The following is a 25,131-nucleotide window of genomic DNA, read 5'->3' on the forward strand; positions in this document are numbered from 1 at the left end:
TTCTACCCTGAGAAAAAGACCCTGATTATCTACCCCATATATGCTTCTCATAATTTAATATACTTCTATCAGGTTGCCCCTCAGCCTCCTACACTCCAGCGAAAATAATCCACGTTTGTCCAACCTCTCCTTGTAGACTTCAGTCCAGACAACATCCTGTGAACCTCTTCTGCATCCTCTCCAATGCCTCTACATCCTTCCTATGGTGTAGCAATCAGAACTGCACATGATACTCTAAATGTGGCTTAACTAAAGTTTTACACAGATGCAATGTGACTTGTCAACTTTTATACCCAGTGCCCTGACCGATGAAGGGAAGCATACCATGTGCCCTCTTTACCTCCCTTTGCACTTGTATTGCCACTTTCAGGGACCTATGGACGTGCACCCCAAGATCCCTCTGTACATCAGTGCTCCTAATGCCCCTACCATTTACTGTACACATTTCTCTTGCGTTTTACCTCTGAAAGTGCATACTTTTCTCGTGGGGTTTCCCTAATCTAGTGGTGTTTTTGTTAACTCATGATCAGGAGTTGGAATGCCATCTGAGTCTACTTCGTAGTCCAGAGGCTCAACGATATCCAGTTCTTTTACTACTTACACTGAGTTCAATTGAAGCCTTGGGTACTGAGTATGTAATCGGAATGTTTTCCTTGCTGTTCCATCAGTCTATACCCAGCTTATTAAGGCATTGCTTTACATAACATGCAAGAGCAACATTGAAACAATCTTAATGTGTTCTATGGGTACTGAATTTGTCAACACTTGGTTGTTAGTTGTCGAGACATTGGGGAGTGGTTTAACAATAGACTAGCAGATGTTCTGGATTATTGAATGTTACTCTATTGATACCCAAACATGCTTTTCTTTCACTTTTTTTTTACATATCACTCAGTGACGTAATGAATTTTCCAATAAACCTGGTCAGTTTAAAGGGAGCAGGAAATACACAAGCACTGCAGACCCTGGCCCTGGCTACAAACCTAACAATGTTCCTAACTTCAGCCTCCAGCTTTGGCTGCCCACGCTGCTTACACTCTGATCTCCCAGCTCACACTCCTGACTAATGAACCATTGGGATTTCTGAAAAATCTGATGTAGGTTTAACAGAGTATTACTGGGCTAATTACAGAGAATTTTGAGCTGAATTTGCTCAATGGCTTGGGGTAGTCCTTTGCATACTTCCACATATTCTGTGTGTCCATTTAATATTTCCCACACTTCTATCATTTTTCTCAGTAACAAGTTTATCAGGTTCAAAATAAAATAATTTTTAAAGTTTGTTTTTATAATTAGATTTAAATTCATCCAGTTAAATTCATTCTTTAATCTTATTTGAAGGCTTCCATTTCTCCAAAAAGCAAAGGATTGATGATATTTTTTCCCAGAGCTTTGATTCTGAGAATTGAAATTGAACTTCAGCTGCTGATTTTCAAGAATACGTAATGATATATGTGTGATCTTTAGCTGGCAGTTTCATGGAGGGTAAATGCATGAGACAAATCTTTTTCTTCTGCATCTGGCTATTGAAGCACAGAACTTGCAGGAGCTGGAGGACAGAAAATGGCACAAGTGACCTCCCACTTCACCACTGGACTTCCTACTGATTCCAGCAGTTCTGAGCTGAGACACCAGATGCAATTTGCATCTGGCTCCTTAACTTTATACCAATCATGTATTGATCCATTGGAATAGGGTCACTAACCTTGATTTTTTAAAATAAAGTAGTTAAGTGGTTGTTTAATCAAAATTATAAACAAAATAAAAGTACAGTTTCTAATATTTAGAATATTCATCTTTAAATTCATCTTCTGGGATCTGGATATTGCTGTGAAGTCTGACGTTATTGTCTATCTCTAATTACACGTGAAAGCTGGTGTGAGCTGCCATCATGAACCACAGCAGATCTCTGGTGAAGTTATCCCCACAGAGCTGCTGATAGGGTATTCCAGGATTTAAATCCAGTGATGAAGGACTGGTGATTAAATTTACAATTCTGGATGGTATGAAACTTGGAGGTGAACATGCAGGTAGTAGTGTTTTTCCCCCGAGGTGTCTGTTGAGTGCAGGTATGATCTCAGCAACAGTCATTTTACTATTTAAAGAGCAGAGGAAATAGAAACAAACTACAGTGAAATTTGTCTGGGAAAATGCATTTAATAATGCACATAAATTATGCCTGAAGTTAATCTTATTTACTTAGAGCAATGTGGTTATGTAGCTTGACAGGTTAGCTACCTAATTTATGTCACTGTGCTATGTTATCAACATATGGGGCAATTGTTTATAAAATTCGTATTGAAACCAAGTCAATTACAACATTCCTTTTGAAAGGCAGGTTAATGGCATTAATCCTGCATCGATTACTGATTGAACAGCTGTGGAAAATGGATGAACGGTGAACAAGAGACCAGAGGAAGGTCACCTGTGTAATATGTTCCTTTTTGTCTTTCCTTTGCAGAGAAGTGCACAATGATCAGAACAGTGAGAACAGCAGCACTGATGGTAATTCCCGAGATTCTGATTGTTTCCAGCCACCTATTAAAAAGGTGAGGATAAAGCAAAAGGCCAGAAAAATGCTGCATTATGTAAAACTGGGGAACCGCAACATTCTCATGTATGAAAAATACTGATTAGATAGAATAAGCATGGGACTGTAGTTAATAGTGGTTAAGATGGCAGCTAACAACATGAGAGTAAGACTAACTGAATAATATCATGTGTTGAATAGAACCATCCATGAGATTTATTTGGATTTCATCTGGAAACTGTTAACTCTATTCAGTCAATAACTTGTTACTCTTCCCTGGTGCCTTGGTAATTTCTACCAATGAGAAGCAAAGTATTACAGATGAAAATAGTCAAATGTTTGAATCTCAGTCTTTTGAACTAGTTGATTTCAGATGTGGCAGTGGTAGGGGCACCACACAGAACTTCAGCATTTCTACTAGAGAGGAAATATAGGATAGTTTTCTTCTCCTAATTGGTCATTTAGTCTAAGTCTGTTAATGTTCCACATGAACGAATAGTCCCAATTACAATTGCACAATCTATTTCTATATCCCCATCTGGTTCTTTTCCTTTATCCACCTGCCAATGCATTTTGAATTGTGATTATAGTATCTGTGTTGGCTGTTTATCCTGGAAGTGAATTTCACAGGCTCATGAATCTGTGTAATTTAGTTTTAATTATTTTTGTTCAAAATTTCTTGCATTTAATCTTGTATCTAAATCTCATGGTTGACCCCATGATTGTTTCTATCCACTATGTCCCATCTTTTCAGGACTTGAAATACTTCTATCTTATTGCCTAATTGTCCATGTCATCTTAGAAAGAAAACTATCCTTTTTTTTTCAATCTTCCTTCATATTGGTATTTCCTTATATCAGAAAGTATCTTTTGGTTTTCCCATTACACAATCCAGTACATCAATAAAATGTATTGGAGAACTTTGAGGTTTTATGTAGGTTTCTGGTTACCTTTTTTGTATTCAACTGCTTTGGAGAGAAAGCGGTAGAATTCAATTGCAAAAACTGGAGGTGCTGGATATTGACACGACACTGAGAATGCTGGAAATGCTCAACCGGTCAGGCAGCATCTGTGTAGAGAGAACCACTTGTATCCTTTCACATCAGAGACCTTTCAACAAAACTGGAAAATATTATGGAAAATGAACTTCAAGATGGAAACCAAGATCAGAGGGAAAGATTTAATGAGATGATTTACAATGGGGTTGAGTATAGAAGAGATCAGACTATGAAAGGAACAGTGTAAGGCAAAAGGAGGTGCTAATGGAACAAAAAAATCAGCAACCTCAATCACCAAGGACGAGGCGGCAACTGCATAGGAATATTTTGGGTTCTGCTTCAAGTTGCACCATCCTGACTTGGAAATACTGTATATCACCATTCTTTTATAGTCTAAATGCCAGAATTCCTTACCCAGCAGCATTGTTGGAACACCTTCAACACAAGGACACCTGTGGTTCAAAAAGCTGATACATGCCATCTTCTTGAGGGCAATTAGGAATGGACAGAAAGATTGGCCTGCCCAAAGTAAAATGACTAAATAAAAATTGCTGTGAGCTTGTATTCCCAAATCACTATACTCTTCCACCTTATCCCAAATGAACAAAATATTTCCTGGTACTTTTTTTTTGGTGACGTTTGACCGTGTGTACCTTACTATCCCTTTTCAGAATAAAGGCTTGTCCAAATCTGTTGACCTTGTCGTTGCTGTTTAATTGTTTGATTTTTAGGAAAAGTCTCCTTTTTGTTTATTTAATCAGTGTTTCTGACACTTATTCTCATCCTTTCCCATATTTCTCTTTGGCAAAAGTCCATACTCTGCAAGAAAGTTTTGATTTTTCTGACATGGTTGTATTTACATTTTTGCACTTTGTTGATTTTCATCCTTATGGGTTAGTTTCTAGTCTGAATTTTTTCAGGTTGAAACCTTTTATCTTCTAACTTTTCTCTGCTTGGGAGAGCTTATAGGAGTGGTATGGAAGTGAGCACCTGTTAATTAAATTTGAGTTGAAATCTTAAGTTTAATTTAGTTATAAAAATTAGCAAGAATTTTTTAAAAAATAGCTTAACTTATTAAGGTGAGGGAAATAGGATATATAGCAGCAAGGTGGGATTGGGGGAAATTGATGTAAGGGAACACAGCAAGAGGATAGGCAAGTATGATACAATTTGATTGTTGGAGATTTTCTTTTGCAAAGGTGAAGTTACAGGAAGCCATAGAATATGAAGACCTGGGAGAAACAAACTCAAAGAAGACTGTTGCACTTAATTTGAAGAAGGCTGACAGGTAGGGTTTTGATTACGATTATAGGATTACATGACTTAAACTTGTAGTCAAATTAAACACACAATGCAAAAATTTAGGCACCAACACTCACTGATTTTTGTAATGTACGTGATGCATTCTTTGGGAGGGACCAGATGGGTCCTTTCAACCTTGCACTATTTTATGATATTTCTAGTATTTTTCTGTTACTTGGAACTTGATTGCTTATTTTTGAGGTGAAGGACAGAGTATGACCAAAATAAGAAACTGCATGAAAGAAAACCTAAGGATGACTAATTGAAAATGTTCTTACTGGAATGCAGACCATATTAAAGTTTTACTTCTGGATTGATGAAAGATTTAGCTTCCACATGCACTGTTAGGAGAATGAGTTAAATTATGTTCTTAAAATAATTGTAGTAGTTCTTGTGAGGAGGATAAAAGACCAACTCTTCTGTTCCCCTTTACTACATGAGTAAAATAATCTCAAATTAGTAATCTATTCTTTTTCTCTGTGGTTGATAGTGGGAACACTACTCTCCTTCATGTTGGGGAAGAATTATTGTTGGGAAAAAATAATTCCAATGAGTGCAATGTTTTCTGCTCTTTTCAGTCACCATGTGGCCTTCCATATGATTCCAGCCTACTAATATTCTTCCAACTGATTGGCTCATTCACAAATTTATTAAGATTCTTGTATTTTAGTTTGAAGGCTGGGGTGGCCTTTGGACCAACAAATATTGAAAGAACAAATCAACACTTTAAACCAACACATTGTTGGGGAATAAAATCAGAATTCATGAATTCTAATATAATTAGTTCATTCATTTTAATTATTGACTGTTCAGGAAACCTGAAATCTACAGAGAGTGTGGTGACCGGGTGCAAACTATCGGTCATTTTTAATGAAAACTGCCACTAATTGCAAGTGAGGAGCAAGCCAAAGAACTGAGAGAAAGGTGAATCTACAGAAAAATGAGCATGAAGATCAACCAGAGTAGGTAGAATAGAGCTGGAGAGCCTAGTTCTGGGCAAAGGCCAGGAAGGGGTATGTGTGCTTTCCAAAGCATGTTATAGTACCATTCATCACATTATCTGCATATGCCACTACTTTAGCCTTCAGTAGATAATGGACCTTGTGCATAAATTTATCCTGTAGAAAATATAGCTTAATTTGCAAAATTTTTAATGCCTATTAGTCCTTGAAGATTTAATTCATTTTTGTTTTGCTGCCCTTGATTAGGTTCAGTTTCCCCTTCTTTGCAAGAAAGATGAGTATAACTGTAGTTAGGGTGATGAGGCTAATTATCATTTGTGTAGAATGAAAATGTCAGTTCTCTCATTTGGAAATTGTGCAGGAAATGAATCCTGTACAAACAAGCACTAAGACCTCTCTTGGCTGGTGGTGAAAGGGCCCTGCCTGTCAGAGCCTCCATGCACAGCTGGAATCTCAATCCCATCCCATGCTGCCCATGAACTGACTGTGGTGCAGATGAGACAGTCATCCACACACTTGTGCATTGTTTGCCAGGATGTTCTGGAAAGGGATGCCGTTGTGTTTGTCAAGGTTCTTCTCAAGCAGCTGTGGAACAGAACTCTGTGCTCTGCAGGCTGTTCCCAGGAGCTACTGCTGATGGAAGATTATCAAGTTAATGAAAGATGAACTATGGTCTGCCTGAAATTTATTGGTCTTCCAGTGAAGAAAATGTCAGCAGTTGAATGCTGCTGAGTGGCACATTCTGATTGATGCACTGAAGTCTCTGTGGGGGGTGGGGGGAACCTACAGGCTAGGGACCTGCTCCTATTGGACACTAATGAGCTTGGACCTGTGTGATAGCCTTACAAATGTTTCATGAGCATGTTTGGAGATGAAATGTCAGCCTCTTGACATTTTGTAATTGAATCTATTGAATTGCTTGGTAGAGCTAATGAAGACCACATGTCCTGATGGTATTACTATATATCTTATGAATAAAGTATGTTTTTGGGAAGAATAATAGGGCATCATGTGCATTTTTTATTGTTTATAGCACTAACATTGTACCTGAGCACATTTGTGAGCCTTTGTGGATCTATGTTTATTTACTGGAATGAGCTGAGATACAATGAAATGAAAGACAAATAGTATATGTTGCTGCTTAATGTTCAGGCAACTAATTTCATGTAACAAAAATAAAGCTTGGCTAACAGAATAGAAGTTTTATTCACATTTATGGTAAATGTCAATCATTACTTTTTTTCCTTCTTAGGTACTTTCATGGCCCTACACCTGTTCAGTCTCAGCACTATGCATCTAGCCAGGATATTATTAACTCAGTCCACTGTATTCGACAAGAAATGGCTAACTATAGCCCCAGACTTACTCAGGTATGATTTTATATATATATATATATATATATATGTATAAAAAGAAGAAATGTCATATGCCTGATCCTGTCATAGTTACATGTGCGTAGTTTCAAAAGGTCAGAAAGAGCAGAGTGGAAAGAATTTGTAAATGAAAGCTGGACTACTGAGGGAATGAAGATCTCTTGTGATAGGCAAACTATTATGTCAATCTTCCATTTGACTGAAATAGGAAAAAGCTGGAAATGCTCAGATTTCCAGCATCCGCAGTTTTGACTTTCTATTTTAATTATTCAAATTGATTAAGGGTAACAGCTGAGTAGAATGATAATATGAACTGTAGCTAATGGTAAAACAACTTGCTTTGGCAAAATAAAAGTGCTTAACTGACACTGTAGGTTGGTTCACATGGGTGAAAGGGACTGATAAGATGAGGACAATCTAAGCTTCCATTCATCTCAATTTTGTCTAAGGTTAATGATGGGAGAGCTATTAGGAGTACTTTCGTACAGTTGAGGTTAGAGGTAATAAAGGCACTGATCTGGTCATCAGCAGCAGATGAGCTTAGAAGTGGTGATTGAGCTTTTTTATAACTCATATATGCAGTCTGAAGCTCATCTTTATGTCAGATGTGGCATACAAAGTCCAGTTCAATCTTGGACAGTTTCCAGGGAGAGGAATGGAGTCAGTAGCAATGAAATGGAGTTTGTGATGGAGACCAAATAATTTATATACATCTTCTCAATATTAAGTTTGAGGAAATTCCTGTTTATTTCTGGATGTCAGACAAGCAAACAGAATTTAATATGTACCTGCTGAAGCCAACTGGTGTACCAAAGGTTTAATAAAATTACTTTCCTTTCATAATGGGTGCCACTATTAATAAGGCCAATAATCCTACATGCATTTAATAAACAACTTCTCAACTTGTCCTACCATCTTCATGTATATATGTCACCAGGCCTCCCCGTACGTAAATCCTCTCCAATTTTACCATTTGAAAAACACTATGATGCTGGAGGAACTCAGCAAGCCAGGCAACATCCATGGAGAAAAGCAGGCGGTCAACCTGTCCTGAAGAAGGGTCCTGACCCAAAACATTGACCACCTGCTTTTCTCCATGGATGCTGCCTGCCCTGCTGAGTTCCTCCAGCATCAGTGTTTTTCATCTAGATTCCAGAATCTGCAGTCCTTTTTGTTTCTCCAATTTTACCATTTACTTGGTATTGCCTCTCCAAAATGCATTTGTTCACATGTTACATTCCATCTGCCAAATATCTGGGCATTTCATTTGTCTGTGCATGTCTTCCTGAAGTCTGTTACTGTTCTTATTGTTTGTTACATTTGACTTTTGGTTCCTCTGCATTCTTAACAATTATACCCTACAATCCATGTCTCCGTACAGCAAAATGTACGAAATTTATGGACACATCATTCATCCTCAATTGACCACTACTCCATGCTTTTTGTCTCTTAGATTCCTTCATATCCTGCCATTGCATTTTTAACCCCATGGGCTTTAATTTTATTAAATCCATTAAACTAAATTATATTTTTCCTGTAATCTGGCTTTGGACTTCTTTCTTTTCCGTATTTTGAAATGTTTATTTCATATATGAAACTTTTTTTTGAAGAGCTCTCATTTTCCAGTTCCTGTTAGCCCACCAACTTACAATTTCAGTTGGACATTTCTTCATTTGTTATCCATCCACCAGGTAAATTTTCTTACACTTGAATACTCCTTTTTCCCACAATTCTTCTCAACCTAGTGACACCACTTTTCCTCAAATACTCCTCCACTGAAACTCTGAACTAATTTCTGGACTACCAACTTCTATTGACCAAAAAAAAATCAAAATTTTTAATATAACTTCAGAACTTGCTATTCTATGCTTTTTACTTCGTTGTTGCCATTGTTTATATTAGGAAACATTTAAAAATCTTATATTTACTGGCCTAATATATGAGAAATGTAGCTTCACTATTCCACAATTCTAACTCAATAAATACTATTGTTGCTTTCTGGCATATATTCTTATTTTTTTTAAATCTATTTTTCATTGTGCAATTTGTCTATTCTGATGCTCAATGTAACCTGTTTCTACTCTATAACGTATGTTTTCCGCCCCTATCAAATTAATTGACAGCCTTCCCTAAAGCACTGGTTAACCTGCCATGTAGACTGTTGGCCCAATTGTTTTGAAATGTAATCCTCCCAACTTGGAGCAGGTCACTCCTGGTAACTGATACCAATGCTGTAGGAATCTTATAACTACTCTTATCCTACATCATGTGTCAACCATGTGTTAATCTGTCTTGTTCTACTGTACATTGCTTGTGGCATTGGAGTAATCTAAAGATTGCTGCCCTTTGAATTCTTGCTTTGTAATTTCCCCTCAAACTCCTAAAACAATCTGCAGGATCTGCTCTTTTCCATCCTCTGTCATTGGTTTCCGCTTAAACTACAAATTCTAGGATTTTCCTCCCCTTCAGTCCTGCACGCCTCTTCCTTCCACAACCATCTGTTTTCCACTCTCTAATGCTCTTTGCCCTGGACCAGGCGTGTAACTCTTCATACTTGACTTGCGTCAGAGGCTTTATAAACATTGTTGCTGGCAGGTTTTTCCCTTTTACTCCTGCTGAATATTCCTTCCATTACAAAAGATTAACTTTCTGGTTGTCAATAAGATTCAGCAAGTTAGTTTCCCTCTGGTATCTTACCTATTTGGTTATTTGTACATGAATTTTCTTGGTGAATGTCTGCAAACTAGATATCATGGAGGAGCCTTGCATGCTTTTCCAGTGTCCTACAGCATTGAAGAAGAGTAAGTTTTTACTCCTCCCTAGCCCAGGTGTACCTACTTAACATTATAAAGCTGCTATTCCAGCTCCATGAAGATCAGTAATGACTTTTTTCTTTGATTCACTTAGTCAGTTTAGAAACTTCACATTACTACGATTGCATTTTGTGTTCTGGATGATAGTATAAGTAAAAACAGGAAGAGATTTTCTCATCAAATATGGAACAAATTTTAAAGTCCAAGGTCATTTACTGACATCTATGTTGCACATTACTTGATAGGTTCTGTCCAGCAGTGTGGCCAGCAGTGCAATAACTGACCTCTCACCTGGTGGCGTGCTCATGCAGGGAGGAACATCACAAGCTATAAACCGTAAGTGTCTGTCCAAATAAAGGTTTGAGCAACTGTCATTAACATAGAGTTTGTCTGACTATGTTATAATTCCTCTCTCTTCCCACAATCTTACCTATAAGAAAAGATTTCTTTATTATTCACATGTACATTGAAACACACAGGGAAATGCATCTTTTGCGGGTTGCCCCTAGAACATTCTACGCAAGTGTCACCTCTCTTCTGGCACCAACATAGCATGCCCACAGCTCCTAACCTGTATGTCTTTGGAATGTGGGAGGAAACCCACGAAGACACAGGGAGAACATACAAACTCCTTACAGACAGCGGCAGAGTTGAACCCGGGTCGCTGGCGCTGTAATAGCATTATGCTAACTGGTACACTACATGCAGTAATACATTGTATAGAATAGGAAAAGTCCCAGCATACACCATTGTTCTGAGCTGATCTTTATTCGAGTAACCATGAGTGGGGAGGTGTAATAGTTGAGAAAGGAAATTTTATCTTTTGTGCATTCCCTCGATGCAGAGAAAATAACAACAAATTAAGTAGATGTTGATTTTTTTTGGGAGAGGAGACTTTTTGCAGGTAACCCAGTAATCTAACAAACACTTTTGGCTTTTGTTTGTGTAAATGTCTGGGCCTAATTATTTGATCACTTCATTAAATTTGTTTTCAAAGTATTTAGATTTGTAACCTTAATTTGTGTTTTCTTTTTGTTGTCCAGTCCCTAGTACTTAAAATATCCACTTTTCAAACGGATGTAAACTTGCATTAACCAAAAAGCAATAATGATTATCCACATGCAGTATCAATTTAAGAGCAGCCAGTCCGATTGCTCTAAGAAGCAGCTGTGCCTACTTGCTTGATGGCAGATTTAACTTCTCTTGGGTTTCCAGGTAATTTCCAGATTAGGTTACTGCTGTCTAACCAGTACTGTACACTAAGTAAAATTTGTCTTGAACCCCTGGTGCTTCTACTTCAAAATTTTTTGACTGAGTGCAATGGTAAAATCTGGCTCTGGATTTGGCAGATATTTGGCTAGATTAGGAGTGAATAATTTTGCAAATACCAAGTCCTTTTTACCAATCACTCAAGGACAACTCTGTTTATTAACCTTGTTTTTATAATAATAAATTTATCACTGTAACTTTCTGAATGTTTTATAGCAAACTATATTGGTGCTATGAGACAATTTCATACATAATTTTAATCAAACAGCTACAATACACTAATTGTAAAGTAATAACTGAATCCAAAATAGGTATTCAGTTACCCCAGCAGATTGGCCAAACAGCTGGCTGATTGTTTTGCAATTAGCTAGACGACCAAACCAATTGCTATTATGTTTTTAGTTTTGGAGTGACCGGTTTCGCTTGTTCTACTGTCTTGATTTATAGCAATTTGCAAGCATTCTTCTGCAAAACTCACAGCAGACGTCCATCTTGTTATAGCAATTTTGGAACATTTGGCTTTTTCTATTCAATTTATTTGCAGGCATCATATTGTGGCTAATTAGTTGTTCTTTGATTGTTTACAAGCTTGCCTTAATGATTATTGACCTTGCACTCCAATAGTTCTGATGCATAAAACCTGTCTTGTAAATAGAACTTCTTGAACATCTAAAGTTGTCCAATATCTGTCACTGATGGCGATTTATTATCCCTTAATTGTAGCATGCAGGTAATGTATCACATGCTTGGACAATTAATTGGCTTACCTCCTGCCCTCCTGTCTATTGTCAACCCTTCCATCTTGTTATAATGTTTTCTCTCTCTACCATGCATTTTAACTACTTTATGGCAGGGGTGGGAATATTTAATGTTACATTATCTGAGGATTATAAACACATTTTTGCAAAAACCTGAAGTTTGTTTATCTAATTAAAACATGTACTTGGCCAATCTCTTCCCATCATTCTCTAGTTTGCCATTATTATTTATTTATGCGGACTAACTTTATATTCCCACTACTTGTTTTACTACAACATTTCCAGGACAAATCATTGCTGTTGAGTATTATTTGGACATTTTACTTTAATGACCAGAGCTGTTTATTATACTATTGTCTTTAACCTAAGATTAACCTTTAGTTAAAAGACATTTATAATTAATATTCTATTGCCAGCAAAACCACAAATTCTAAGACACTGCATCAGTCAATGAATTGGAGGAGGGGTGGGGGAGGTGCAGTACCTGACTCACTATAAACCGTTTATTTACAGCAAATTCAATTTGCTTAGTTTAAAATGAAAACCAACAATTTCTACCAATAAAAATAGGGTAATTTCTCCAGAAAATGCAGTGAGTGGAGGATGGTTACCCATGCATAAAATCATTCTTAGAATTGGGAGTCAGATTTATAGCAAAGAGTGTATTCTAAGAAATTGGGCCTGATTGTGAGGAACTTGGCTTGCTGCCCAGAATAGCCATCTGTTGTGCCCATCTCCATGCATTTACCCGAGTTGAATGTGTGGGTCTGATCCCATGCACATGAGAGTCAGCCTCAGTGGTGGAACAGGCCTTAGGTGGTGTATGGCTGAAACCTTGCCCCAGGAGTACTCCGATAGTCTTTGACAAAACTGAGAGTTTGTTATTGTCTCTTGTATTTAAATTTAATAAAAACATTAAAATACCAGCAAATCAATAAAAACAGACTGAAGTTATTTTAATGTTTAAAATGCTAACCTTTCTCCTCCTCCTAACAAAGCATTGGAGAAGGGATTACAGATAAGCAAGGCTGGGCTCACTGTTGGATTCCATGTCAAGTTCTGATGATGCAGTAAAGTCTGCAGATCTGATTATGTCAGGGACTTGATGGCTGAATGCCAACATGATACAAAGCTGTTCCCTTCAAAACTGCAGGCTGCAGACATCACGATTTGGCCCACCGTACTTGTGTATAGTGGGCAAATCTATAAACTGCGGAGATTTTATTCCTGGAAGCAAGGTCACCGTAAAAATCTAGCATGTTCAAGTGGTCCAGAATTCTGATGGAAGAAAATGACAATAAAAAAAGCAGGAAACCCAGCTCGGATATGTAGAGAAAGGAACACTTGATTTTGGTAATTGATGGTTAATCATTAGAACTTGGAACAGTTTGTAAACTAGTAGAGAGCCAGAGGAAAATTGTTGATAGGCTGTGGGTGAACAAAGAGGTTTGTGATTGGGTGGAAGGTACAAATGATTATGGATTAAGGAATGGTAGTCCAAGGCAAAGGCATGAAATAAAGAGACAAAGGAACAAAATATTGGTCCAGGGAAGTGCAAATGGAAACTGCATTACCATTACCAATACCTGCTATTGAGACAATGGTTCTAACATACAAATGTTAAATTGTGTTGTAGTCTGTTGAAAAGTGCCTGAATGGAAGATGGGATGTTCCTTGGGATGCTGTTAACCTCACTGGAAAAGTGCAGGAAGTAGATATCAGATTGGAGTAGAGAACTAAAGTACTAGGAAAAAAAAGTCAAAACCAAACCACTGAAGGCAGCTGTGCTTTGCCTGGTGTTCATGATCTCAGCTTATTTTTAACAACGAACATTCCTGGATCTTCTATTTGTTTATTTATCTTATGTGATCATTTTAAATCATTAGCAATTCTGACATTCGCAAATCAATTATTTCATAGTCTATGTATTTGCTTTCTTTATGCACACTGTTTGATTAAGTGTTTGTATTAACTTTCAGTTTAGTTTTGAAATTTGTGACATTTGTTTTTATTTTTAAAAAATCTTAACAGTTGTGGATAGAAATGGGAATTCTTGTTAAGTAGAAGATAATTTCTTTGTTGAAGTAGCTTGTAAGGAAATTCCAGGCTTGTACTTGAAATGTGAGGTAAGGGATAAATGGGAGTTTAATAATAAAGAAAGCAGCTGCAATTACAAAATAGTGCATGCCACAGAACAGAGTATGAAGATTGGAGGGGGGGTATTGTGGGGTAGGTTATTGTAAATCCCAAATGCAAATTACTTTCTCTCTCAGAGTCAGGAATGCCTGGGTGATCAATCTTCATTAATTGTTGGTGACTGGTGGATAAGTTGTAGTAATGCTTTATTACTTTGCTAAGTGGAATATCACCATTGCCTGCCTTAGTAATTTAACCCCCACTATCTGAAAATTTCCTCTTCAATTTATCAAATCCTAGAATGAAAATAATCCTGAGTATGTTCATTATATCAAGATAGCTACATTCTAAATCTGTTAAAGTAATCTGGAGTCATTACTGATTGTGTGAGAAATACAGTTAAAAGACCCTAAATCATGAAGTCAGGATTGAATGTCATGTGGCTATGAAACCAGCCTTCCTACCCCTGCACTAGATTAACTTGAGAAAAAGTTGCCATTGTTTTAAAATGTGTACAGAGTTCCTCTATGCATAACATTAGAGAATTTAAGCATGTGTAATAATAGTGTGATCACATTCCAAAAGGACTTTGTGCAATTTACATCAATTCTATTTATCAGTCACAGGCTGCCAACAGGAAGGACAAGAGTCTTAAAAATAGGCAGGAGATTTCCTTGTGGTCGGTGACCAACCAGGCAGTGAGCTGTATTTATGGTTGGCTCAGTGATGAGATGACTCCAGCCACTAGGAAATTCTAGAATGATTGCAAATAAAGACTGTTTAGAGAGATGGGTTGAATCATAGAGACTGGATTTGCAGAACAGAGCTGAGGTGCAAAAAGGTTAAGGTCTGTGCCTTAGTGGGAATATGCCTGGGAAATTGAGTGTCTCTTCTACGAGACTCCTCATCGTATTTCAAGCTAGTTAAGGGTAGGTAGCCTTCAATTTCTGCTTTCTTACTTTGTTGCTTTTGTTGCAGAGATGGTGCCAAGTGATGTCCAGATGGAACTCAAACACTTGTACGTGGCTGTAGCAGAGTTACTGAGGCACTTCTGGTCCTGCTTTCCTGTCAATACACCATTCCTTGAGGAGAAGGTGAGGAATTGAGTCTTTTCAGATTCTCCCAATGTTAGAAAGAGCTAAAGCTAGCAGTGCCCTGTCTATGCATTATTTTGGACTTGAAGCTTTAAAAACTATTTAACAACATTGGAGCATATTTTTGAAATGAGAACAACAAAACCAATCTCAAATTTTGTACAAGACCTCGTGATTAATTTAAAACGTAATACTTAAAACTGTGATTTAGGTTTTATTATGACAAAATATTTCATGATCCCAACCATGATCATTCAAAAGAGGACTTTATTTTTGGATTCCACCTCTTTTTATTTCACTTTTCCAGGTACTGAACTCTTTCCATATACTTATGTGCACTCTTTTGTGTTATGCATTCATTTTAAATTTGTTTACATGTAATAAAATCATAGTCTATCTTTGACTTATCTCGGATTTGACTTTCTTCTTTTGAGATGCTGTATATTTGCAGCATTTTTATTTACAGGCAGTGTTAAGTCAGGTTACTTTAGGGTATGGATCCAGATTTCAAAATTACTTGGTCTGTGTATTCTATCTATTGCAAAAACACATTAAGAAAGAATAAAAAAGTGTTACAGGTATTATTTCTGATGCTGATGGCCCATGTGCTGAGCCTAACCACTTAATATTGATTTACAGAATACTTGACAATGCAGTAATTATAAGCAGAGTTCAGTCCTGTACTCGAGTAACATCTGTGCACAGTAAATTTCAGTGAAAGGGTTGCTAGATAGTGATCTGGAGTATGTTCTTTAGTGATGTCTCCCTTCTGCAGTCTATTTCTAGTTCTTTGTGCCTTGCCTCTTGGCCAAGCTAAATTAATGCTGTGATCCCATGGACCAAATTTGGAACTTCAAGAAAATATTTGGCATTTACCCATAGAAATGTATAAAGTTCCATATTAACGATACTGACTTAATACAAAAAGCTGAGGTATTCTTGAAAACCTCTGAGCATAATATGTTCAGTAATATTTTTTGGTTATTCCACAGGACTTTTTTTGATAAGAGAAGGATAAATGTATTTTGTTTGGTATGGCAGGTTGGGAAGATGATGAATAACCTGGAGAGATTTCAGATGACAAAGCTAAGGCCGTTCCGGGAGAAACTACAGAAACTGTACATCAGTACAAATGTGAGTTTGAGCAGTTGTGTACACTAAAATGGTTGTGCTGGTGTGAGAGATGAAATTATTTTACTCATTAATGTATTGGGGTGCCATTTTCATGGATATTTAATGTCAAGGGTATGTGGTTAAACTCTTTGGAGTTGGTCATTGCCCAATATTTGGGAAATATGAATATTACTTGCCACTTAATTGTCCATACCTTTATTCTCCATATGTTGCACTAAGGGGACTTATTATGACTGCTTATTAACTGAGGCATTGTGAATGGCACTGAACATTGTGCCAACCTCCCCATTTCTGAACTTTGTAATGAAGAAGGTACTAGTTGGGTTTAGGACACTACTGCAAGAAATTCTTACTCTCATGTCCTGGAAGGAGATTGGCGTCCAATAACCAAAGCCCATCCTTGTTCATGCTAGGTATGACAACAGCCAGTGGAATATTTTTCTCTATTTCCAATATCTTCAAATTTTATTAAGACTTTTTGATCCTAAATGTTTTTATTTTTGTTAGTGTCAACTGCTTTGCTCTTGGTTTGCAGTTGCATATAATCCAGAATAAATACAAACAACAGATTTCCTTTTCAAAAGGATATTCATGAACCAGATGAATTTTTGCAACAGTCTGATTGTTTCATGATCACCATTCTAGCTTTTTAATCTGAATTAATCAATTAACTGAATTTAAAATTCCTGGTTGTTGTGGTAGAATTTTCATGTGCTCAGATTATTGGTCCAAGCTTCTGCATTGTTAGACCTGTAATGTAACCCAACGCTACCATACAGGAAGGAAATTTAAGTAGTACTAACAAAGGTTTAAGTTGTCTCTGAAATCAGTGAAAAAGGATATTTTGGTTCCCAACATTTTTTAATGTTCTTGGCTACTTTGAGCTCTGCACAAAATACATGATCGACACCTGATTTTTGGGTATTTACCTGTAATGCCTGTAGTAGTACAGGTTGTTAGAAAAATGGTTTCATAACATATCAGCAGCAAACACACTAATCCGATCACTAATGACTGGTGCAGGCAATCCCAGCATTACAGCTGTTCAGGTAATGGAAATTCGTCCTTACAGAATTCACAAATCACAATCCAAAAATGAGATAAGGAATAAAATTCACTCTCTCAGAATTTATGTGGGGGGTAGGGAAAATTAAGTAAATATTTCTTTTGAACTCGTGTTTCTTGACGCATGCATAGATGATGCAGCTGTGCATTACAGAAAATCACAATACGGACCATTTTCTACAAACACAACTTCCCTCGTAACCTGAGAGTCATCTGCACTTCATATTGCTGATGAGTAGTTTTATCAACTGGCATTTATGTTCCTTCATTTCTTGGATCTTAAGCACTTTTGAAGCACTGTAAAATGCAGGCCTTCATTCTGTTGATTATTCAGAGGCTCCTTTGGGACACTCACAATGTAAGAGAAAAGAGGGAGAATTGCATTCATTAGATTTCTGCTATTGTGCTATTTTGATGACCTCCTCACATGGTTAACTGAAAATACCTGAAAACTGAACTGTTTTGTGACTCTCAAGTGACAAGAACTGTCACCATTCCAGACCTGATTACACTGTGATCCCTATTTCCTTAATGCTTTCTCCATGAAATATGATCCACTTGGAGTTCTTCATTCCACAGTACTACTACCTAGTTGGGCTGAGAGCCTAATGATAAAGTAAGATCTTGTGTATCTGCTAGAAATTCAACATTTTTGCATGTTTGCACTGCTATTTTATTAAAATATTTGAAGTCCCTCACTTTCAATAATTTCAATGGTCCTCTCTCTTTCTGACTCCTGATAATATACAGTGGCATGCAAAAGTTTGGGCAAAATTTCTGTTACTGTGAATAGCTAAGCGAGTAAAAGATAACCTGATTTCCAAAAGGCATAAAGTTAAAGATGACACATATCTTTAATATTTTAAGCAAGATTACTTCTTTATTTCCATCTTTTATAGTTTCAAAATAACAAAAAAGGAAAAGGGCCCGAAGCAAAAGTTTGGGCACCCTGCATGGTCAGTATTTAGTAAGTATTTAGCCAGCTAAGAGTCTTTCAATTCTTGTTTGGGGGATTTTTGCCCATTCTTCTTTGCAAAAGGCTTCCAGTTCTGTGAGATTCTTCGGCCGTCTTGTATGCACTGCTCTTTTGAGGTCTGTCCACAGATTTGAGGTCTGTCCACAGATTTTCGATGATGTTTAGGTCGGGGGACTGTGACGGCCATGGCAAAACCTTCAGCTTGTGCCTCCTGAGGTAGTCCATTGTGGATTTTGAGGTGTGTTTGGGATTGTTATCCTGTTGTAGAAGCCATCCTCTTTTCATCTTCAGCTTTTTTACAGACGGTGTGATGTTTGCTTCCAAAATTTGCTGGTATTTAATTGAATTCATTCTTCCCTCTACTAGTGAAATATTCCCCGTGCTACTGGCTGCAACACAAGCCCAAAGCATAATCGATCCACCCCCCGTGCTTAACAGTTGGAGAGGTGTTCTTTTCATGAAATTCTGCACCCTTTTTTCTCCAAACTTTCCTGCATCCTCATCACAAAATCCAGCGTCAGAAGTTTGCAAAGGAACATCTAAACAAGCCTGATGCATTTTGGAAACGAGTCCTGTGGACTGATGAAGTTAAAATAGAACTTTTTGGCCGCAATGAGCAAAGGTATGTTTGGAGAAAAAAGGGTGCAGAATTCACGGAAAGAACACCTCTCCAACTGTTAAGCACGGGGGGTGGATCGATCATGCTTTGGGCTTGTGTTGCAGCCAGTGGCACGGGGAACATTTCACTGGTGGAGGGAAGAATGAATTCAATTAAATACCAGCAAATTCTGGAAGCAAACATCACACCGTCTGTAAAAAACCTGAAGATGAAAAGAGGATGGCTTCTACAACAGGATAACAATCCTAAACACACCTCAAAATCCACAATGGACTACCTCAAGAGGCACAAGCTGAAGGTTTTGCCATGGCCCTCACAGTCCCCCGACCTAAACATCAATGAAAATCTGTGGATAGACCTCAAAAGAGCAGTGCATACAAGACGGCCCAAGAATCTAATAGAACTAGAAGCCTTTTGCAAGGAGGAATGGGTGAAAATCCCCCAAACAAGAATTGAAAGACTATTAGCTGGCTACAGAAAGCGTTTCCAAGCTGTGATACTTGCCAAAGGGGGTGTTACTAAGTACTGACCATGTAGGCTGCCCAAGCTTTTGCTTTGGGCTCTTTTCCTTTTTTGTTATTTTGAAACTGTAAAAGACGGAAATAAAAATAGTAATCTTGCTTAAAATATTAAAGAAATGTCATCTTTAACTTTGTGCCTTTTGGAAATCAGGTCATCTTTTACTCACTTAGCTATTCACAGTAACAGAAATTTTGACCGGGGTGCCCAAATTTTCGCATGTCACTGTATACCAAGATAATATAGTTCCTCTTTTCTTCTTTAATCTTAACCAAATAGGTTCTGACTTTGAACCCTCAAGTACATTGTCACATGACGAATATTGCAATCACTATTTTAACCATTTTTTCCACAATAAAGCAGCCAACATTCCTCTTGTTTGAGCCAAGTGTCAGTTATTGGTACATACCGTTATTTGGCTAACCTATTCGCTCAATTTTTGGATATTTAGTTTCATGCACTCTAAACTATTTACAATCTGACTGGGAATTCCACTAACCACCTTCTGCGTACCCCTCTCAGAAAACAAACTCCTGATCCTGTTTTTAGTTCGATGCTGTTCATCTCTTCCAGACTGTAACCTTCAGTCTGGTATTCCTACCTCTACCAAAGTGCAAACTGCCAGGCATATGATTAAACCAGAAACAGCTCTGCCCCATGTGATGTGTGGTCTCGTTTTCAATCTATGCCTTGCAAAACCGCAGAAGTAACATTGTGATAAATCAATGAGTCAGCTTTAAGAGTGACCTCAGTGAAGTCGTTGAATCAATTGAGGTTCACGCTAAGTTATTTATCATTTTGTTGTTATGATATGGTTGTAAAATGAAAAAAAATTTGCAAAGCACTATGCCTTCTTTCATGTGTTTGCCAATGTTTGGCTGATTTTTGTATTGGAAGTAGCTGTCTTTACAGTCATTACTAATTCTTGTATCTCTACAGCACTTTATTCTTAAGAGGGTGGTAAATATGCCTATCCCTTTGTAGTGGAATTACCTGAATCATGGGCACAAGTGGTCTTTACAGCTGCATCTGGTTCGGCATAGCTTTCCAAATTTCGTTGTGATTTATTACACAACCATATAGAGAAAAACTTTATTGAATGAGTCAAAAAGAACTTGTTCAGAGCCATAGTCATACAGCATGGAAACCCACCTTTCGGCCCACTGAATCCTTGCCAACCATATAGCACTTATTCATGTGAATCCTACATTAATCCCATTTTATTTTCCCTGTATTTCCATCAACTCCTCCCTGATTCTAGCATTCACCCACACTAGGAGCAATTTAGTGGAAAATTAATCTACTAACCTGATGTTTTTCGATGTAGGTAGAAACTAGAGCATCTGGAGGAAACCCACACAGTCACAGGGAAAATGTGCAAATTTCGCACAGACAGCACCCAATATCATGATTGAACCCAGGTTGCTGGACCTGTAAGGTGGCAGCTGTTCCAGCTGCAGTACTGTGCTGCCCATGGATTTTAGATTTTAGTCTACTGAAGTTGTCGAGCACTTGGTCTGAGTGGACAAAGAATGTTTTGGAAATTGAGCTCCTTTCCACAATTGGATTATCATCAATCTTATTCACAAATGAGCACAATTGTAGGTCTAATACAGTCTTAGATTTAACTAGGGTTTCCACCCAGTGACTCAGGATAACTGAACTTCAATGCTTGCCGGCTTTTTCAACCCTTATCCCATTTATATCAGTGTGAGCTAGTTTTCAGAACATATCTGAAAACCTATTTTGGCCAAATACATGCCAGGGGTTCAAAGCATGAATGCATATTTGTATGGCTTGAATTCATTATTTATATAGTCACATAGTGCTGAGTAAGATTTTTTTCAGCATTGAAATGTAGGCTTGGAGATGAAACTTATATAGCATGCATACTATGTAGATTTGGAGTGGGGTTACTAATTGTTCCAATTTGCTATTTCTATCATACAGGGCGTTCCTGATTTTTGGTCAGTTATGTAAAACTTCTCGAGGTGCTTTGAGTATTATCATACAGGACTTGGTAAAGCTACACACTGATGACCAAAAGCTTTTAAGGATCATCATTAAGGGAAGTGAAAGGAAGCAGAGACTTCAGGAGTGGATAGCAGGCAGTTGAAGGCACTAATCTCATGACTAAGACTGGGTTAAGAAGGACATAGAAGGGGTTTTCGATAATGGTATCAAAGATGAAAGTCCTCAGTCGTGTTAAGAAACTTAGGTGGTCATAGCAGAGAAGGTTGAAAGGGAAATTTGATAGTTGATTGCATGAAGAGTGAAAAGAGAGAAACTATTTCCAATGGCAGGAGGCTGTGTAACCAAAGAACACTGATTTAAGATAATTAGTTGATGTGATTGGGGGGGGGGGGGGGGCACTGCTTGAAACAGTAAAGGAAACTGTCATAAAAACGACTTTGAATTATTGGCATCTTGAACAGGTTTTTACATTGTCTGCTTGGAGCAGCAACCTTCAATGGGCATTTGGATAAATCAGATTGGAATGCTCTTTTTGTGGGTGGTCCAGTGTTGCAGATTGTATACTTTAGGCTGGTCTGCATTTTGAAGCTTACTCATGTTTTATATCTTTTCTGTCTTTGCAGTTCACTGGTCATTTAGAAGATATGTTACAGGTAGCCTTCAATAAGTTCCATACCTGGCAATCAAAACGAATGCTGAAGAAGACGTGATGCTAATTGTATCAAGATGTTTGAGAGTAAAAGCTATTGTTACCTGCAAAGTCCCAGCAGAACTTGCTACCTGTTCTCTAAACTGCTGTGCTGGGACAAGGAGCTGGGAGCCCAACAACATTGCAGAGACTCAATGTAATTTACAGAGCTGCACACTGGGATAAAGAAATGCAATAAGGTGGACCACTCAGGGTGACTCTCACCAACTGACCAAAACTGGAGGGAGCTACAGGACAAATTCTTGTGTAAGACAGCTTGGGAAGGCAGTGCTGCTTCTGTCACAAAGATTCTGTCAAATGATAACTGAGTATATTTAGAAACGGTCTTTCTAGCCTAAACATTTTTTCATTTTTGTGTAAAGTTTTAAACAAGAATGGCACAATGTAAATGTGCAACTTTTTTCAGAAGTGTAGCCCTCTGTTTTTGGATCCTGTTTGTAACTGAGGGAATGGAAGATGTGGATATTTTAAATAAAGAATAAATGTGAAATTAATTTGACCATTCTCATTTATCATTAATATTTTTAATAAAAATTGGAAAATTATGGAAGCTGTATAATTAGTGCTTTATATTCATGCTTGAATTATGCATTCTTCACAAATATCTTTGATAGTATGCCCCATTTCACCTTGGACACCTGTGTCGTGTATGGACAGTCTGTCCCACTTGTTACATACCAGTTATCTTTGAATTTGTAAGATGCCTACCCAGAGTAGCACTCAAATCTATACTTGTGCCTCTTATACCTAGAAATGTAAATGTTATTGATTTTTTTTCTATATTCTTTCCCAAAGAGTTTTCTATAGTGAATCTTTTCCAGTTAAATTGTTCTTTTTTTAAGTTTTGAGCTTTATTCATTCACAAATTGTGCCTATTTTGTATTATATTGACTGCAGAGGCTAACCAATTTCATCTCCAATTAATCCCCTCTTAATCTGTTAAATACTTATTCATTGACTCACTGTCATATTTGTTTATATTGAGAAAAATTTAAGTTACTTATAGTGACTTCAACATTCATGAGTTGCTTGGTTTATCTTCACATGCTAAAATTTGATCAAGAGGAGGCTTTAGAAACTCTCGTTGTCCTTAAAAGCAGAAACCAATCAGCCCAGATAAGGTGCATCTGAGGAGTAACGCTGAAAATTTTGGAGGTATTCCAAACATCTGTTATGCTGATGTTGTTGAAGATGAGGAAACTGCAACAGTACACCCTTGTTCAAAAAAAAAGTTAAAGTAAACTCTAACTATAGACAAGTCTGTTTAACACGTCGTAGAGAAACTTTTAGAAACCCTAATCAGGAACCAGATTAGCGGTCACTTGAACATACATAAATTGATTCAAGGTAAATTGTGTTTAACTTGATACAGGTTTTTTTGTTAAATTATCAGAGGATTGCTGAAGGATATGTGATTGATGTGGTGTATATGGGCTTTAAAACTGAATTTGATAGTGCTGCATAATAGGCTTGTCATTAAGAATCAAGCCTGTAGAATGAAAATGGGGCAGCATGGTTAAAAATTAGCTAAGTGACAGAAAACAGTAATAGAGAATGATTGTTTTGCAGACTGGAGAAAGTAAACAATTTTGTTTCCTTGGGCTCTGTAATTTGACTTGGGTGCAAATGATACAATTTCCAAATCTCTGAATGACACAAAGCTTGGAAGTACAGTGAGCTTTCAATAGTAATCAACTTCAAGAGAATACTATTACATACAATCTGGTGAACTGGCCACAGAACAGATGAAATTTAGCACAAAAATGTGAAGTGTTACATTTTAGCAAGAGGAAAAAAGAGACTCAATATCGAGGGCACAATTCTAAAAGAGATACGGGGACTGAAAGATCTGGGGGTTCATGTCCACAAGTTGTTGAAAGTAGCAGGGCAGGTTGAGAAAGTTCTTTCAAAAAAAAATCCTGGACTTTATAAGTGGAGGGATATAATACAAGAATCAGGAAAGTCATAATGAATCTTGATAAAACACTGAAATAAAAAAATGTTGAGCACCAGTATCTGTAGAGACAAACAATTGCTCTTTAGAGTTAATGATCCTTCAACAAGAACTGGGAAAAGTAAGAAATAAAACATGCTTTATATTGGAGAAAGTGGGAAGGGGAGGAGAGAGCAAAAGGGCAGTTCTGTGATAGCATACCACCCAAGGGGTGGCAGTAACAAAGCTGTGTCTGGGGTAAGTGTGAATTAGTTGAGATGAATGAAATACCGGGGGAAAGAAAAAAATATAATGCTGGAGATGTGAGATAGAAGGCTGTATTGGCTGATTAGATGAAGTTGTTGAATTCAGTGTAGAGTCCTGAAGGTTGGAAAATGAGAACTTGAACATTGCAGAGGGAATGGTCCATTTTGAATGTAGAAAAGAGGAGGGGAAGAAGTGTTTAGTGGTTGCATCATGATGGTAAGTTAGAGGATGATCCAATGAACATGGACGATGATAGGGTGGAATTTTTACCTCCTATGGTCTTACCTTTCCCACTCTTTCTCACCCATGTTATTGAGTGTTTCATGGTCTCTATCCTTTCACAGCCCCATTTCATTCTCCCCCCTCCTCTCCCTTTCTCTGCAAGTTTAAAAACTTATAACTATTCCTGGTTCTGCTGAAAGGCAACAACCTGAAACATTAACTCTCTTACCTTCCCCTAAGATACTACTGGTTTGGCTGTATGTTTTCTTTTCTCATGTCAGATTTCTAGTACTGGACTTCTTGCCTTTGAATTACCTTTATAAAGCACTGGTTCAACCAAAACTGGAGTACTGAGTTATCTGGGCATCACACTTTAGGAAACAAGTGAAGGTCTTGGTAAAACTGTGTATGTAATGCAAAACAGGTGCAAGACAGATTTACTAAAATGATTCCAGGGATTAAGAAATTTAGTTGTACA

The 25,131-nt window shown here is 37.5% G+C and overlaps 1 protein-coding gene across 1 annotated transcript in view; it reads left to right on the forward strand.

Moving 5' to 3' along the window:
• gtf2h1 (general transcription factor IIH, polypeptide 1) overlaps positions 1–22,769 on the forward strand; it is a 44,399-nt gene extending 21,630 nt beyond the window's left edge. The window contains exons 10-16 of the mRNA XM_052028816.1: positions 2,462–2,549; positions 4,728–4,816; positions 7,045–7,162; positions 10,224–10,314; positions 15,120–15,235; positions 16,277–16,369; positions 22,146–22,769. Of these exons, the coding sequence (XP_051884776.1) occupies positions 2,462–2,549; positions 4,728–4,816; positions 7,045–7,162; positions 10,224–10,314; positions 15,120–15,235; positions 16,277–16,369; positions 22,146–22,232 (682 nt within the window). The 3' untranslated portion in view covers positions 22,233–22,769. The remainder of the gene's footprint in view (positions 1–2,461; positions 2,550–4,727; positions 4,817–7,044; positions 7,163–10,223; positions 10,315–15,119; positions 15,236–16,276; positions 16,370–22,145) is intronic.
• The last annotated feature ends 2,362 nt before the right edge of the window (positions 22,770–25,131 follow it).

The sequence above is a fragment of the Pristis pectinata genome, chromosome 14 (genome assembly GCF_009764475.1).
Source record: "Pristis pectinata isolate sPriPec2 chromosome 14, sPriPec2.1.pri, whole genome shotgun sequence".
Classification (NCBI taxonomy): domain Eukaryota; kingdom Metazoa; phylum Chordata; class Chondrichthyes; order Rhinopristiformes; family Pristidae; genus Pristis; species Pristis pectinata.